General features: G+C 37.0%; 1 protein-coding gene and 1 long non-coding RNA gene across 4 annotated transcripts; one reads left to right on the top strand and one right to left on the bottom strand.

Annotated features, from left to right (window-relative positions):
- Positions 1–2804: 2804 nt before the first annotated feature.
- On the bottom strand, positions 2805–13327 carry LOC103722575 (rac-like GTP-binding protein 5). 3 transcript variants are annotated; one of them, XM_039115489.1, is made up of 8 exons: positions 13062–13327; positions 12791–12930; positions 11977–12048; positions 11709–11818; positions 11520–11583; positions 3600–3664; positions 3410–3475; positions 2805–3319 (listed from the first exon to the last, which is right to left on the bottom strand). In XM_039115489.1, the coding sequence occupies exons 1-8, from the start codon at positions 13313–13315 to the stop codon at positions 3218–3220; spliced, it is 873 nt and encodes a 290-aa protein (XP_038971417.1). In that variant the 5' UTR covers positions 13316–13327; the 3' UTR covers positions 2805–3217. The 3 variants fall into 3 exon arrangements, with proteins under 3 accessions (XP_038971417.1, XP_008811409.1, XP_008811416.1); XM_008813187.2 differs by having other exon boundaries at positions 11977–12064; positions 13160–13291; XM_008813194.3 differs by having other exon boundaries at positions 11977–12064; positions 13062–13225.
- LOC103722568 lies at positions 9626–10679 on the top strand. Its single transcript, XR_606492.4, has 2 exons — positions 9626–10189; positions 10604–10679. It is a non-coding gene; the product is annotated as an uncharacterized LOC103722568 (long non-coding RNA).
- Positions 13328–15139: the final 1812 nt, after the last annotated feature.

Below are 15139 nucleotides of genomic sequence, written 5' to 3'. Positions count from 1 at the left end.
ATACCATGGTTAGCACACAACCTGATATTACTCATGTTATTGGTGTAGTTAGCAGGTTTCTAGCAAATCTTGGTAGGGAGCAATAGGAAGTGGTTTAGTAGATCTTTAGATATTTGAGAGGCAACTCTAAGTTATGTTTGTTTTGGGGGGCTCAAAACTAGTTTTAGAGGACTTTATAGATGCAGATATGACATGTGACCTTAATAGCAGAAAATGAACTTTTGGATTCTTGTTTACTTTTGCGGGAGGAGCTGTGTCATGACAATTCAACCTATAAAGTTATTTTGCTTTATCTACAGCTGAAGCTAAGTACATTGCTGCCACCAAAGCAATGAAAGAAATGCTTTGGATGATGAGCAAGATGGGTATATAGTGTTTTGTGACAGTCAAAGTACTATGGACTTGAGCAAAAATGATACATGTCATTTTCGCACAAAACATATTGAAATGAGATACCACTAGCGTCGAAAAGTGGTTGAGAAACAATTGGCGTTGTTGAGGAAGATTCACATTGGAAATAATCCATTAGATATGATGACTAAAGTCATTCCAATAGAAAAGCTTGAGCTTCGCATAGAGCTCGTTGGACTCTAAATAAGGAGTTGTATAGTTCCTCCATGGGGTGGAGGGTGAGATTGTTGGCCCATGGAGGGGGAGATTGTTGCGATGCATGACACTATAGGTCCAGCCCATATGGGACTCGTGCAGTCAAAAAATAATTAAAAAAAGAAAGAAAAAGAAGAGAAGGAAACCTGATTAGGAAGAAAGCCACTTCTAGCCATGAAAATGCCACCCTGTTTTTTTGGGATTATAATTGCTCTTCCATTTGAGTGGCAATTATATTCTTTTAGGATTCTTTTTTCTTTCATGGTTCTAGGAGTGGCTTACACCTTAAGAGCAGTGCCTCTATTTGGATTTTTTAAGTCTGACTAGCTGTTAGCCATTGTCTTCTCAACGATCGCACTAGAAGAAATTTAGGCTCCGTTTGAAAACTTGGAATTGAGGAGAAAGGAATGGAATGGAAGGGAAAGTTAAAAATTTTGATGTTTGGAAGTTTTTTAGTGGAAGAAAAGGAAGAAAAAAAAGGAGAAAATAGGAGGAAAAATTTTGGGCTCCAATTGTTTCCTTCTTTCCTCCCATAAGTGGAAAGATTTGGAGAGAAAGAAATTAGAACTTAATAAATTTTTTATAATACTTATTTTACCCTTAAATTAAAGAACTACCAAATTAAAAGGACAAATATATCTTAGGGCATATTTTGTTTTGACCTTTCATATGTTATCTCCTAGGGTTGGGTCTGGGTCTAAAATTAGGACCCAAACAAGGGTGGCTTAGGACCTGGTCCGATCCGATCCATTTGCACCTCTACTCATAAGCATGCCCCTTTTATAATAAGGGTATTTTAGTAAAAGTGTTAAAAATGTATACTTTCTTTTTTTTTCTCTCCAAACTTCCAAACAAGAGGAAGGAAAACACTTTCTCTTCCCTCCTAAAACTCCCAAACAAGAGAAGAGAAAAGTCTATTCTATTCATTTCTTTTTTTTTTCCTCCTTATTAAAGTTTTCCTTTCCTTTCTTTTCTCCCCAAAACTCCCAAAAAGAGGGTAAACCTTCATCTTTATTTAACTTCATAGTTGCCTAATACTTTAGAGAGCAAATAAGTGTTTTGAAAGACATCTATTGATATATCAAGGTGATTTTGAAAGGCATCTATTAAGATATCTAGTAACATAACCTTTATATTTATTTTCAATCAATATATACTTCAAGTTTTTTGGCATAGTATTTGAGAGAATCATATTGTAATTACTATCTTATTGTAGTAGATCTTATTTGGAGTTGTCCTATAATTTTTTTTCTTCATGGAGAAAAACTTTTCCACATAAATTTTAATATTTGTCCTATTTCATTTAATTTTATTTTATTTATATTTATGAATTTGAGTCCTTCAGTGGCAAGATCCCTTGTGTTAATAAATAAGGCCCTTCCGACAACATTCCACATTCAAACTCATCACATGCTAACATTCTCCTTAAATGTAATCATCAAATAAAAAGTGGCATGCGGCGGAGATAGGTCTGGAAAGGAATAAAATTCTCCCCCTTTTAATGTGAGGAAGAATGAAAGAATCTTCCCTCTCAAGAAAAAAATAAAAAAAAAGGCGTCCCACCAGTCAGGCAGTCAGACCTGGACGGAAAACAAACATTCAATGAGCTCAGGCACAGGTCAGGCAGTCAGGCTGAACCCCAGAGAACTGGATGAATCCAACCTAATATAGTTCAATAAAATGATACCCGAGCTAACATATTAAACACGGAAACAGTTTAATAAATGGTTCCGACATGGTCTTAAACTATAAGGCGTAAAGGTGATTAAAACAACTTATCTCTCTTTTGTTTCCTATTCTTTCATTAGGGACAATCTTTTTGATGCTGTGACCACTGACAAGAGGTCAGATTTATTTTCCCGACCAACCAAACTCAAGCAGGCGTAGACAAATTCAATATACTTGGTTCTTTCATAAAACTGTCAAACTTTATTTCCAGGCTATGTTAATACCATCTTTGGTCCCAAGAAACCTTCCACACAACTTTGGCACTGAGAAGAGTGGTATCGCATATATAGCATCTTCGCAAGGAATATATGGCACAAGCTTCCTCGTACCTGTAAATATAACTCAAGATAAAACCCCATTTCAACAGAAAAACATTGTAGTTAGATGATGTAAGGCACAAACTTTAAAAAAATAAGTAACTTCAATTGCAAGAAATGGATTTCAAGAAAATGAGAGTGCGCGCCACGGAGAGAAGCATGCCATGCCAGTCCATCACAATACCAATGATTTGCACAAAAATAGATGATCAGAGTTTCTGAACATAAGTTTAGCAGACAATTACACAATCTAGCCAAGCCAATTGCACAATCTACCCAAGCCTTTTAAGCAATTAAATTAAGGTACAAAATACTATTATATCGTGTCCATGCAAGGAAAACATATCTAAACAAGATTTCCCTTACATCAAGGTGAATAAGTCAACATTTGAAGGTGCGCGTCGCGACAAGTTGGTTACAAATCACCACAGGACAGAAAAAATTGAAACAGATCACCTGATACTGCCGTCAGTTGATTCTGCGCCAACCAAGATCCTTTAATGGAGCAAGGAGCTACAACAAAGGATGGCTGGTGGGTCATCATTCTTTCTTCTTGTGTTCAATGATCACAAAATGGAGCAGCCCTTCTGTCCCTTCCTCCTCTTCTTCTTCTGCTTGGGAGGCTGGAGTACCACCTTAATGGCTGCATCGAAAACTGCCTTGACGTTCTGCACATTAAACACATTTCGCAGCAAAACAGAACTCCATCAATAAAGCGGATATTACATGAAAAGATAAGCTGAGAGGAAACAACATACTTGTTGGGTCTTTGAACTGCACTCAATGTAGGCCGGAGCCCCTATTGCTTTCCTCAGCTCTTCTCCCTTCAACATTAATGAAAATCATGAAACTGGCTACCATAGACAAATTGAGATGACTTTGAACGAAATAAATAGGAAGTCTGAGTAGGGAATATGATGTAGCTGCATGATATAAAACCACCATTACCTGAGCAGTGGTAATGGGGACAGCACCTGGGTGATCTATAAAAAACTGCTTATCATCCCGAAGATCTGTGAACAAACCCATATGCAGCTAGTTAGCATACTAGAACTGCAGCTGTTAGAAAAGCAGTGAACATCACATATGCTCATAATGTAATAGAAAATAATATTGCATGACTGTTAAAAGATCTCTGAGCTTAGTCCTTAGCAAATGATGCATGCTGCATTAAGCAGCCAACTCAAATGAGTGGTAAGGGTAATGCTTCAAGAGCACTTACACTACCTATAACAAGATACCAACAAAAGAAAAAATAAAAAAAAAGGAACTGATTGGTAATGACAAAAATAGCCATTTGTATAGTACCTCTGATAGTTGAGAGAGAAAAAATATTCTAATAAAGAAATGTACATCCAAGAATTAGTCCAATAAACAATTCCAACTGTAAACAATTTTAAGTGATAATCTAAGTGACTTGTATTCACTAATTTATATCCACTGCATGGACAATAAAAATGTTAAATGCAAAAGTCCAGATGAGATCTCTAACAGCCTGAAAAATGGGAGATAGAAACAACCAGGTAGTAAGGAAGTAAGAGGATCTGATCTGACCCCATCATCACTTTGATCACATTAATTGCAAGTGTGGGATAACACAGTGAAAAACTATAAATTACAATTTGCAGTAGCAAAATACATTGTCATAACATGAAACTATTCTCAGGCCACTTTTTGAAACACTTCAGATATAATAGCAAGCATATTTTTCCGGAAATGATTTCTTTGATAAATGCACCTGAAGACAAATAAAAAACACTCTTTTTTACTGACAGATATATAAATAAGCATCAAAGGGGACAGAATTGGTCATCTGTACAGATCCAACCCACTTCCAGACCACAATCAAACTAATGAAGTACAACACTATGCCCCTCATAATTATTTGATACATATCAGAAGGTTCTTGTCAGGATGTGAACCTCTTTTACAAGCCTGTATTGCTAGGTGGCCCAGATCATCCATAAAACAGGTTGTTAAGCCTCCTTTACCAGTTAATCATCATATCTGGTTCCTCACGATATACAGAGGCATCTCATGTAGAAATCATGTTTGCCATTATTAACATACAAGTAATTCAAGGAGTGATCACTGACACTGTGGCAACTCCCAAGATCATTAATGAAACATATTAAACCGTAACTAAACTAAATAACTTCAGGCCATAACATTATAGTTTTAACTTTATCTTCCTAAAATATCAAAGTAATGTATGGTATGATATAAAAAAGAGCTACAATGGGCTACTAGGAGGAGTTGAAGAAGACATTTCACATTTCAAGTTTCATTAATATCATTAAGCTACTAAACCATCACTTTCCAGAAATGAGTGGTCTGAAGAACTAGAATCATAAAACCTTCAATGACCAGAAACATAACCAAGAAGCTGCATAACATGCATCCAGGTCAACTTCATGAAACTTGCTTTGTCTTTTAATGTATATATAGATTTAAATCTTTAACAAAAAGAAGCTTCTCTCAAAACTGTTGATGCAGTACACGGATGATTTCTCACTAACCTAACTACTATAAATGGTTTGCTTACTTGTCAATTCAGGTATTTCATGAATAAATAAATTACAAAGAAAAACTGGCAAGGCAAAATGAGGAAAAGGAAAAAAGAAAGACCCAACGTCTCATTGATAATGGGCAACTCATCCCTAGAGGCAGCACTATTTGCATGCCAATCAAAATGTAATTTGTTTTCCCAAATTTTACAAGCATTGAAAAAGAACTTCACATTTAATCAGTACCGTCCAATTGCATCAGATGAATAGAACTTTAAAAGACAAATTATCACAGATAGCACCCCTAACATCCAGCAGGCTCAGAGAAACTGCACTGTCAACCAGACAGACCCACAACATCAAGATTAATTTTTTTTTTTTCACTCCCTAGAGATGGAGACCATCTCTCAGTCAACTCAACTTGACTAAGCCTTAATCACAAACTAGCTGGAGACCATCTCTCACTGTGCACTAAAACTCCTAAACTAAACGTTGATCAGCAATCAAATTTTTTAACACAAAAATGTTTAAATGAAGCATCAACTGGCACATATTATGCCTCAAATCAGATAACCTTGGATTCCTTTCTCCCCAAACCATCAATACCATCATTTCAGTTAGCAATTACATGTCCAGCAGTTGATCATTCACTGTGAAATGCCTCAAAACAGCAACTCATTAACACATTTTAATCCCTAAAAAAGCAGGGAAAAATATCATACAAAGCAAACGCTAACAATCAAACCAACAACAACCTGAAGAGGAAATGAAGCTCCCCTCCTCTTAAGGAATGATATCAGACAGCAGGCAGGGAGGAGAAGAAAGCCTCGCATGCACGCATACATCTATGCAGAAAAATGTCAACGATAAAAATACGTGAGAGTTGTTTCTTGGTTGTTGTAAGATTGATGATTGCCATATGCTTTTAGGAATTAAGAGTCCATTTGCAAGACATACAAATGTTAAGGTGAATATGTGTGAAGAAACATGGATAAGGATAGAAATGCATACATCAGAAGCAGAGATGATTGTGTTACAGGGACTGCAGAATTTGCACCCAAAGAAAAACAAAAAAAAAATGCTTCTGTTGTTGAGATGCCTGCAAAATCTTTAGAGTTTCACAAGCATATGCATGTAGATGAGCTTTATGAAGCAATATAATAATTGAATAAATAGGGAGTTGATTTTGTCTGGAGGCATTAAGAGGGAATGGAATCACCAAAATGCAGAAGGATAAATGGAAAATAGTAGGAAGAGCATGAAAGGGCTGTATTGAAAAAGAGGTGTTTGGTACAAATTAATTGCAAATGGAGTGGTAATGTTGAGCCCGCATAGTTGAGATACTGATGCTTGGTTATATACATAGTCACACAAGCAAGATGAAGTTGGTTGTTTCTTTACATAATTCATTGTTAACTTCTGTTGTTGCAGCATAACAGCATATGGGTGTTCAGGCCTCTAAGAGATTTAGTACTTGGAACTACTTGCTTAAACTAGCCACTTCATTTCTCATCATTACTTGTATTCAAAACCAATGCACTTGCAAGCAATAATGAGTCAAAAGCAGAAGTATTGCATAAGCTGATTTTAGACACGTGATAGACAGGCAATTGTAAGATGTATTGTCTTAAGCATCAAGTTGAAATGATTGCCATATGATTTTAATACTAAAAATAGTACTAATACTAAAAATAGCAATAATACTAAAATAGCAATACTATTAATAATAGTAATACTACTAATAATAGTGATTGTACCAATAATAGTAAAGATGCTAAAACTAGTAACGACGTTAAAAATAGTAATGATGTTAAAAATAGTAATTGAATTAAAAATAGTAAGGGTACTAAAAATAGTAACGATACTAAAAAATAGTAGCGGTACTAAAAATAGTAACGATACTAAAAAATAGTAGCGGTACTAAAAATAGCATCGTTACTAATAATAGTGATTGTACCAATAATAGTAACGATGCTAAAAATAGTAACGATGCTAAAATAGTAACGATGCTAAAATAGTAACGATGCTAAAAATAGTAACGCTGCTAAAGATAGTAACGCTGCTAAAGATAGTAACGATGCTAAAAATAGTAACAATGCTAAAAATAGTAATAGTATTAAAAATTAGTAATGATCCTAAAAATAGTAATGATGTTAAAAATAGTAATGGTACTAAAAATAGTAATGATACTAAAAAATAGTAGCAGTACTAAAAATAGCATCGTTACTAATAATAGTGATTGTACCAATAATAGTAATGATGCTAAAAATAGTAACGATGCTAAAAATAGTAACAGTATTAAAAAATAGTAATGGTACTAAAAATAGTAACGATACTAGAAATAGTAGCGGTACTAAAAATAGTAATAATACTAGTAACAATAATAGTACTAAAAATAGTAAAAATACTAGTAACAAGGTAAGCCTTCCACCCACTTTCTCCCTCCTCCCTCTCTCTCCACCAATGCTTGCTCGCTCCCCCCCCCCAACCAACTCAACACCGCAATGTCGTCGGCCGCCCTGAAGGTAAGCCTCCCCGCTCTCTCCTCCCTCTCTCCCATCAGGCACTTGCTCTCTCTCCCCTCCCTCTTCGACGCCGCTACGCTATCAGCCACCCTCGAGGCAAACCTCTCCCTTCCTCCTCCTCTCTCTCTTCCTTCCTTCCTCCTCCGCTCCCTCTCCCTCCCAATGGTCCGATACGCCCCTGCTCATACAATATGTACCGGCACCATACTCATACAATATGTACCGGTACCATACCGAACCAATCACCAACCTGTACAAACCTCGGTACCAGTCGAACAAACCAAGGCTAGTACAATTTTTTTTTAAGTTTAAACAAACTTACTGTGTAAGAAACTCCATTGATTTCAATCTTTTTCCTCTCTCTTTTTTCTTTTGGAGAGAGGAGAGGGGTGCTCAAAAAACATATTAACATCTCTAGGATGCCAACTGTTCAAATAGATTGTAGGGAAAAAAGTCCCTAACATATAATCTCTCTATCTTTCAATGTACTCCTAAATTAGGAATTTTACCAAAACTTTTTCAATCATGAGTCACAATATCTGATGATAAGAATTTAAAACAGGGTTGTTTTTATAGTGAAAAATAATGTCTTCTAAATAATGCAAATCATCTTCAAAACCATGAAAATAGCAACCAGATAGCAACATTATATCCAATAATTCCACTTTGTATACCCAATATGCACCTAGTTTTAGTAATTGGAAGCAACTAGACATATAGAGGGATCAACATTCTTCCTTATAGGAAGCTGTCTACAACAATTCAAAAGTCATTGCGAGGATTAGCATATGGATAATATCACTACTAACTTTAGTAATTGATGTTCTTCTATTAACAACTAATGTGCGCAACCATGGAATCAGAAAGTAGTTCTCCATACCTTCATCCTTCAAGTAGAGCATAACATAAGCATTAAGTTGCAAGCAATATCTTCCTATAATCATCTTTTATCACATATAAACCTCAGCACTTTTCTCCTATGGGACACTCAACGCGCAACTTCTAGATCATGTATTATCAACTTTTAATTGGTCATATGACCTCTTGTTATGACATTTGTCCACCTAGCTCAATTATAATAGAAAGATCTCTCCAACTGATTTATTTCATCTAATAAAGATACTGAGCAAAAAATTGTTATGAATATCTCTAAAAGATTGACAAAACCTAAAAATACAGGATTCCAGCATGGTTCTAGGGCGTAGAACACCCCCCCCCCCCAACCCTTTATCTTCTCTTTCCCTGTTTGCATGAGCGGTCTAGAACAATAATACTAAGAATACCATTTCTAAAGTAGACCAATATAGGGCACAAAGAAATACTATATGATATGATCGACTTGCGAATAGAATAACTTAACTGTGCAACCTTAATTAAATGCCTTGTCTCATCTAGGTAAAGTATGGAATAACTTAATAAGCCAAATAATATCAATTGCACCATTAATGTTCTAATGGAAGCAGCTACTTCTGTGGCAACTACATCAGCTATAGATGTGATGAGTAAGCCATGAATAGGAACAGCACTTTGGTTTTTAAACATTGGAAAATGATGACAAAGTAAAAGCATCCACCTCAATACAGAAACTTCAATATAGATGGTTAAAAAAGAGGTGACATGATTTTAAGCTCTAGGCACTGCTGGTTCGTGCCAAATCAGTGTAGGCACCAGGCACAGGGTCAAGATGGCACATATGATGTCCCTCTATTTGATTTTTAATTAAAAAGAGCAATTGAATTCTTTTCTCGGCATGGATGTTTGCCAGTCGTGCTGGCTGGCACACTAATTATTGGCAATGCAAGGATTAGGGCTGGAAGTGGGCCGGGCCGGGCCGGGCCACACCCCTACCCAAGCCCGGCCCGAAATTTTTTTTCAGGCTTCGGGCCGGGCCGAGGCCCAAACAATTTTACAGGAACGAGCCCGGCCCGAGCTCGGCCCGAGCCCATTTGGGCCAGCCCGTTTGGGCTTTTCTTTCATTTGACCTCTGAAGGGCTTTTTGAACCTTGTGTCATTTATTTTTCTCACAAGACTTTTAGTTCAGTAATAAGGGACCCCTTAAGGTTTATCTGAGTGCATTTACTAAGATTCTCTCTGATTTAGTATCTGGAAGTTCTTTGCTTTGATGAGTTTACTTCGAATGTCATGCCCTTCTATTTCATATCCTTTATCATCTCAGCAACTTTTTTTTTTCAGTCCAATACATTTTTTCCCTGTCGCGTTGGTTAGATAGCTTATTGAATAGTTAATACATGCATCAAGTTATATGGTGCATCCCCTGGTTCTTGCCATAGCTTATATTGCTCTTAGACAGTTAATGTTTCTTCTTATTATTAGTCTACAGCTGCTGTCATTTCCATTTCTAACTAGCAACTTCTTGTGGTTGCAAGGTTTCATTGTTTTGTTGAACCTCGTTGTAACAGGAACTCCACCTGAAAATGAAGGGAGGAAAGGGAAAAGGGGCAACAAAGAAGGAAACTAAGGAAGTACTGAAGCTAGCTGATGACAGGTTACTTGAGCTTTTTTAATGCTGCATCCAGTCAACCTTTGCGATGAAATTGCTAACTTCATCCTATCTGCTGTTGTAGCTTACAATACTTTCTGTTTGTGATGATGGCTTATGATCCATCTTATTTGCTGAGTAAACTGATTGAGCCTATGGAGCATGGAAACACTGAGTTTAAGTGCAGATGCACACACGAGGTTCTAGGCACATTTGCAGCAAGGCTGGGGCACACAAGTGGTCATTTTGTAATTATATGAGTATTTCCTATGAGTGAAACAAATATATGTTATGACGGAAGGTCCTTCTTCTGCACGTTCAACATTAAGGATTTTACTGTAGCCAAGATCCCTTTGCAGAAGAGAGGTTTTCAGCATGCTATGTTGTTCTAGAAATATATTTGAAGTTTCTTTATTTCAGGAAGGTTGGGAAACGCAAGGCTGCTATTAAGGCAGATAAGAGTAGCAAAAGACAGGCCAAGAAGGAAAAAAAGGCCCAAAAAGATCCTAACAAACCGTTTGGGCCAGCCCGTTTGGGCCGTGATTTTATTTCGGTTCGGGCTGGCATTGGGCTCGGGCTTGGTCCGGGCCCGGGCCGAGCCAATGGAAAACCCGAGCCCGGCCCGAAATAAAATTGGGCTTAAGTTTGCAGCCCGAGCCCGGCCCGAAATTCATTGGGTCTAGCCCATAGCCCGGCCCGCAAGCGGCCCGACCCGATGGGCTTCGGGCCGGCCCGAGCCCACTTCCAGCCCTAGCAAGGATGCATACTTGGTAAATTGCATAGACCCTACCTTCAACGTTACAGAGCCAGCTCTAAACAATCTTGGCAGAAAGCAATGACTTGGCTAGTTCAATAGCAAAAGATAGCTGCACCTTCCCCTCTTCTGTAAAAAGGGCAGCACCTACTCCTTGCCTCAAATATTTCTTAATGTAACCGCAGTAGTTTAGAACTGCCACACCATTTGATGAATCTTGCAACCATGAGTGTCCTATGACTTTCCTAACTTCATTTGGCTAGCAAAAAAGTGTTACACACCAATCAAGAAATAAGGCATGGGAACAATCATCCAAGTTACACCACAACAGATGTAATTATATAATTGAATGTGAACTGCAAAAGTAACCTAGCATTATAAAACAATGGATGTACTTTTGCATTACAATCTAGGAAAAAAATACCACCAAACAATTATAACCATACAGTAAAAGGCTTTAACATCCAGAATACCAAAAATAGGAGACCGAAAATATGTTCTCTGATCAAAATCAGAACACAAGAATGCAAAATATAAAAAAGAGAAGCAATAAGATAAAGCAGAAATGATGAAAATCATTACCAAGCTTCGTTCCAACGAGAATTATAGGCACACCTGGTGCGTAGTGCCTCAGTTCAGGAATCCACTGAAAAAAGGGGCAAAAAACAAGTGTAGTAAAATGTAGAATCAGCAAGGCAGTAAATTGTTACTTTGAAAAGAGAGGAGGAGAGCAAAACAAAATATATAGAAGAAGAAATGATTAATTCTTGCCTTCTTAGCAACATTTTCATAGCTGGCCTTACTGATGAGAGAGAATGCCAGCAAAAAAACATCAGCACCGCGATAGCTCAAAGGTCTTAATCTATTGTAATCCTCCTGGCCTGTTCCAACAAAGCAGGCTATAAGACTGGCACCAACAACTTCATGACTTTGAGAAAAAGGACAAAGCGATACACACTGGGAGGGGGGGAGAGAGAGAGAGAGAGAGAAAGAGAGGAGAGGGAAACAAAAGAGAACTGCAAGAAAGTGCAAAATTTACCTGCAGTATCCCACAAACCTAGGTTAACAGTGCTACCATCCACCACAACATTTGCACTGAAATTGTCGAAAACTGTTGGAACATAATCCTGCCCGTCATTTAACACAAAGTAATGATAATAATTTTATACAAGACAGCTTTGGACAAAAAAAAAAAAAAGGTAACGAATAAGAAATTTACAAGGTAAAGATTTCCTTGATCAAAAATCCATCTTCCAAAACATATCAGAAAAGATAAGAAATTCATAAAGGAAAAGTCACCTAAAATGTATGTTCTTTCTGGAAGAAAAAAAAGTTATAAATAGAATTGTCTAAAGGAGTCCATTGCATCATCATTTCGAAAATCCAACAAGGGGGTGCTCAATAAAACGCATGGACATTACAATGAATAAAATCGCAATGCCAAAGTTCCTTACAGCAAATTATATATCATATATATGGCTGAAACAACACATGGTTCTGAATGAGAAAAACAGAGAGAACTGTATTGAAAAGCCAATACCCCACAATCTTCTGCGTAACAACAAAAAAATTATCAAGGACCAATTTCCCTGAATAAAGGTTGCAACAAGACAAAACATGCAACACTTCAGTGACCTCAAATGCAAAATCATTTTCTCAATTTCAACCCAAGTTTATGGAAGAAAACGCTGGAACATCATGTGATTTCATTCACCTAAAGATAATTCTCCGAGAAAATTCACTGAACTTAACCACCGAAACAGAACCGCACCCTACCACATTCCCCGGACGAAACCCTAACATCAAGAAATCACCAACCAAAACAAAGAATGCAGGAAATTCCAGCATCTCACCGTGGGGAAAGTGTTGCTGGTGTAGGATATAAGCATGCAGGTCTTGCCGACGGCGCCGTCCCCCACCGTGACACACTTTATGAACCTCGATGCGCTCATCTCCTCCCCCGATCTCCTCCTCCGCCTCCTCAGCTACGCATCTGAAATCTCCAAGAGAGACCAACAACGATCCCGCGTCCCTCAGCCCTCCCCGCGACCTCCATGAACGCAAAATCCAAGAAAAAACAGAAAAAAAAAAAAACCAAAACGGGAGAGAAGGAGAAGCCCTAACCCTAACCCTAGGGGCGGAGATCTGCGAGGAGATCTCTTCTCTTTTTTCTTTCGCTTTCTCTTCGCTGAAAATTTTTTCCGGTTAGAGAGAGAACGCACCTTTGGGCGAGAGAGAAGGCCAGAGGGGAAGTGTGGCCGGGAAAAGAACCGGTGCGGTTGAAGCGGTCTACCGGTGGTTTCTGGAGATGGAAATAAATTGAGAGGAATATAAATGGAAAGAGTTTGAGCCCCCTCGGTGACAGCTAATATGATCATTTCTCTCCTGTCCAATTCTATTATTATACACAGCATTTCTCATTTGTTTTTTTTCTTTCAATTACTGAACCTAGAAAAATCCCATACTTTTGTCGCTTACCAGTTACCTACTTGGGCACAATTATTGCATGTAATTAACTAGTGAAAAGAATTAGGTATGATCAGGATAAGAGTATATTATAAAGTAGTTAATCATGGAATAATGCATGAAAGATATAAATGGTTATGATCAAATGAGAAGAAATGTCAATAGTGCAATCCTTTATCCAATATCTCATTTATAAGGGTTAGTATAAAATATTAAAGATTTTAGAGACTAATATGCAATCTTTTTATATTTATATAAAAAAATTTGTGATGTTCTTGATCGACAACATTTTTACCTTAATTTTTGTCTTTTGCCCACTGATAGAAATAATTATTGAAATAAGATGGTTGCAGAGACTAGACTTATTCTTTTTTTTTGATTGGATGATCTTATATTATTCTCCGTGAACAAATCAACCTAGAACTATTTAATTATCGTTAAATTATACATGGATTAACAACTCTTTCGAGAGTTTGATATTAATTTTTTAAAAGAAAATTCTTTACATGTTACAAACTAATGATCCGTATATGATTATTAGTAGTGGCATGTCTTGCTATTATTTATTATTCTTATTTATTCTCCACTTCTTCTTGAGTGATTAAATTTTTAAATAGTTTAGTTTAGTTATATTTTTAAGTTTTGCTATTTTTTTTGTCACATCTCTCTCTCAATCTTTTATCCTCACATCTTGTTATCTCAACTCGTTCGAAATTTTGGATAAACTTATTGGATTTTTTTTGCAAAATCCAAATTGTGCAAACCTTTTGCTCTAAGATGACGGTCTTTTTAACCTCTCGTGCCGGTTTCTATCATATTGATATGGCTGAGTTGTATTTAGGCACCAACTTTTGTTATACCTTAAAGGTTGTGACATTGTGGTGTTTGGAAAAGTGAGTTTTTTTTTCACAAAAGAGAAAATGATGACGATGTCCTCAGGACTCCAGCAAATTTTATCTGGAGTATAAGAGGTTGTTCCAACTTTCTCAGACAAGAGGCATAAAAAGATATGGATGGTGGCCCATGCAATCTCTTAGGCCAGGAAATTCATAAAAATATTTGCATTTGAGAGACAAGTTGGATGCAGAAGAATGTCTTTTGGCTGATCAATTTCTGCCATGTTTCCTAATCATGCTAAATTCTTCCAACTTGGTCACTTGGAGATGATTTATTCTTTGCATCGGAATAATGCTCGAGAGAATGCTGGTGATAGGAATAGCTAAGAAAATGCATGCAAAGTCTTACATAATCAAGTTCGGTTATATAGGTGCCTTGCTGAGAGAGAGATGGGAAAGCCAGTTGAATCGGAACTTAGGCTGATTAAGATCTAAACTTTCATGCCTTTTAAGAAGGTTTGGCATTTATCCTTGACAGTATTGGATGCAACTTGAATTGGAGGTTGGAGAAGCCAACACAAGCCTACTCCTGTGGTTGTAATTACTTCATGTTAGTCATGTAGGGCTCGTTTGGTTCGCGGAAAGTATTTTCCCTCCTAGGAATATGATTCCTGGGAATCAGATTCCTAGGAAGAGGATACCTAGGAAAGTACTTTTGGCATGTTTGGTTAACCATGGGAAAGTGACAAATTTCCAAAGTGCTTATGTTTGGTTGACCATCCACTTTCCTAGGAAAGTTATGTATAATTCCTATTATGCCCTTAATAAAAATTAGGTATTTAATGCCTCTTTAATGCTTCTTTAATGCTGAAGGGTCTTTTTGGGAAAAAATAAAAAAGG

This window comes from Phoenix dactylifera, chromosome 18, assembly GCF_009389715.1.
Source record: "Phoenix dactylifera cultivar Barhee BC4 chromosome 18, palm_55x_up_171113_PBpolish2nd_filt_p, whole genome shotgun sequence".
In the NCBI taxonomy this organism is placed as follows: Eukaryota; Viridiplantae; Streptophyta; class Magnoliopsida; order Arecales; family Arecaceae; genus Phoenix; species Phoenix dactylifera.
Note: the sequence above shows the minus strand (reverse complement) of the source record. Positions and strands in the feature narration are given on the sequence as shown.

What these genes read in the sequence shown, in the direction of transcription:
- LOC103722575 (XM_039115489.1), bottom strand. Translation starts at nt 13,315, where the DNA reads ATGATCATATTAGCTGTCACCGAGGGGGCTCAAACTCTTTCCATTTAT. An exon ending in CCAGCAACACTTTCCCCACG is followed by an intron (nt 12,049 to 12,790) that starts GTGAGATGCTGG and finishes ATGTTCCAACAG; the next exon opens with TTTTCGACAATTTCAGTGCA. An exon ending in AGGTTTGTGGGATACTGCAG is followed by an intron (nt 11,819 to 11,976) that starts GTAAATTTTGCA and finishes TTGTTGGAACAG; the next exon opens with GCCAGGAGGATTACAATAGA.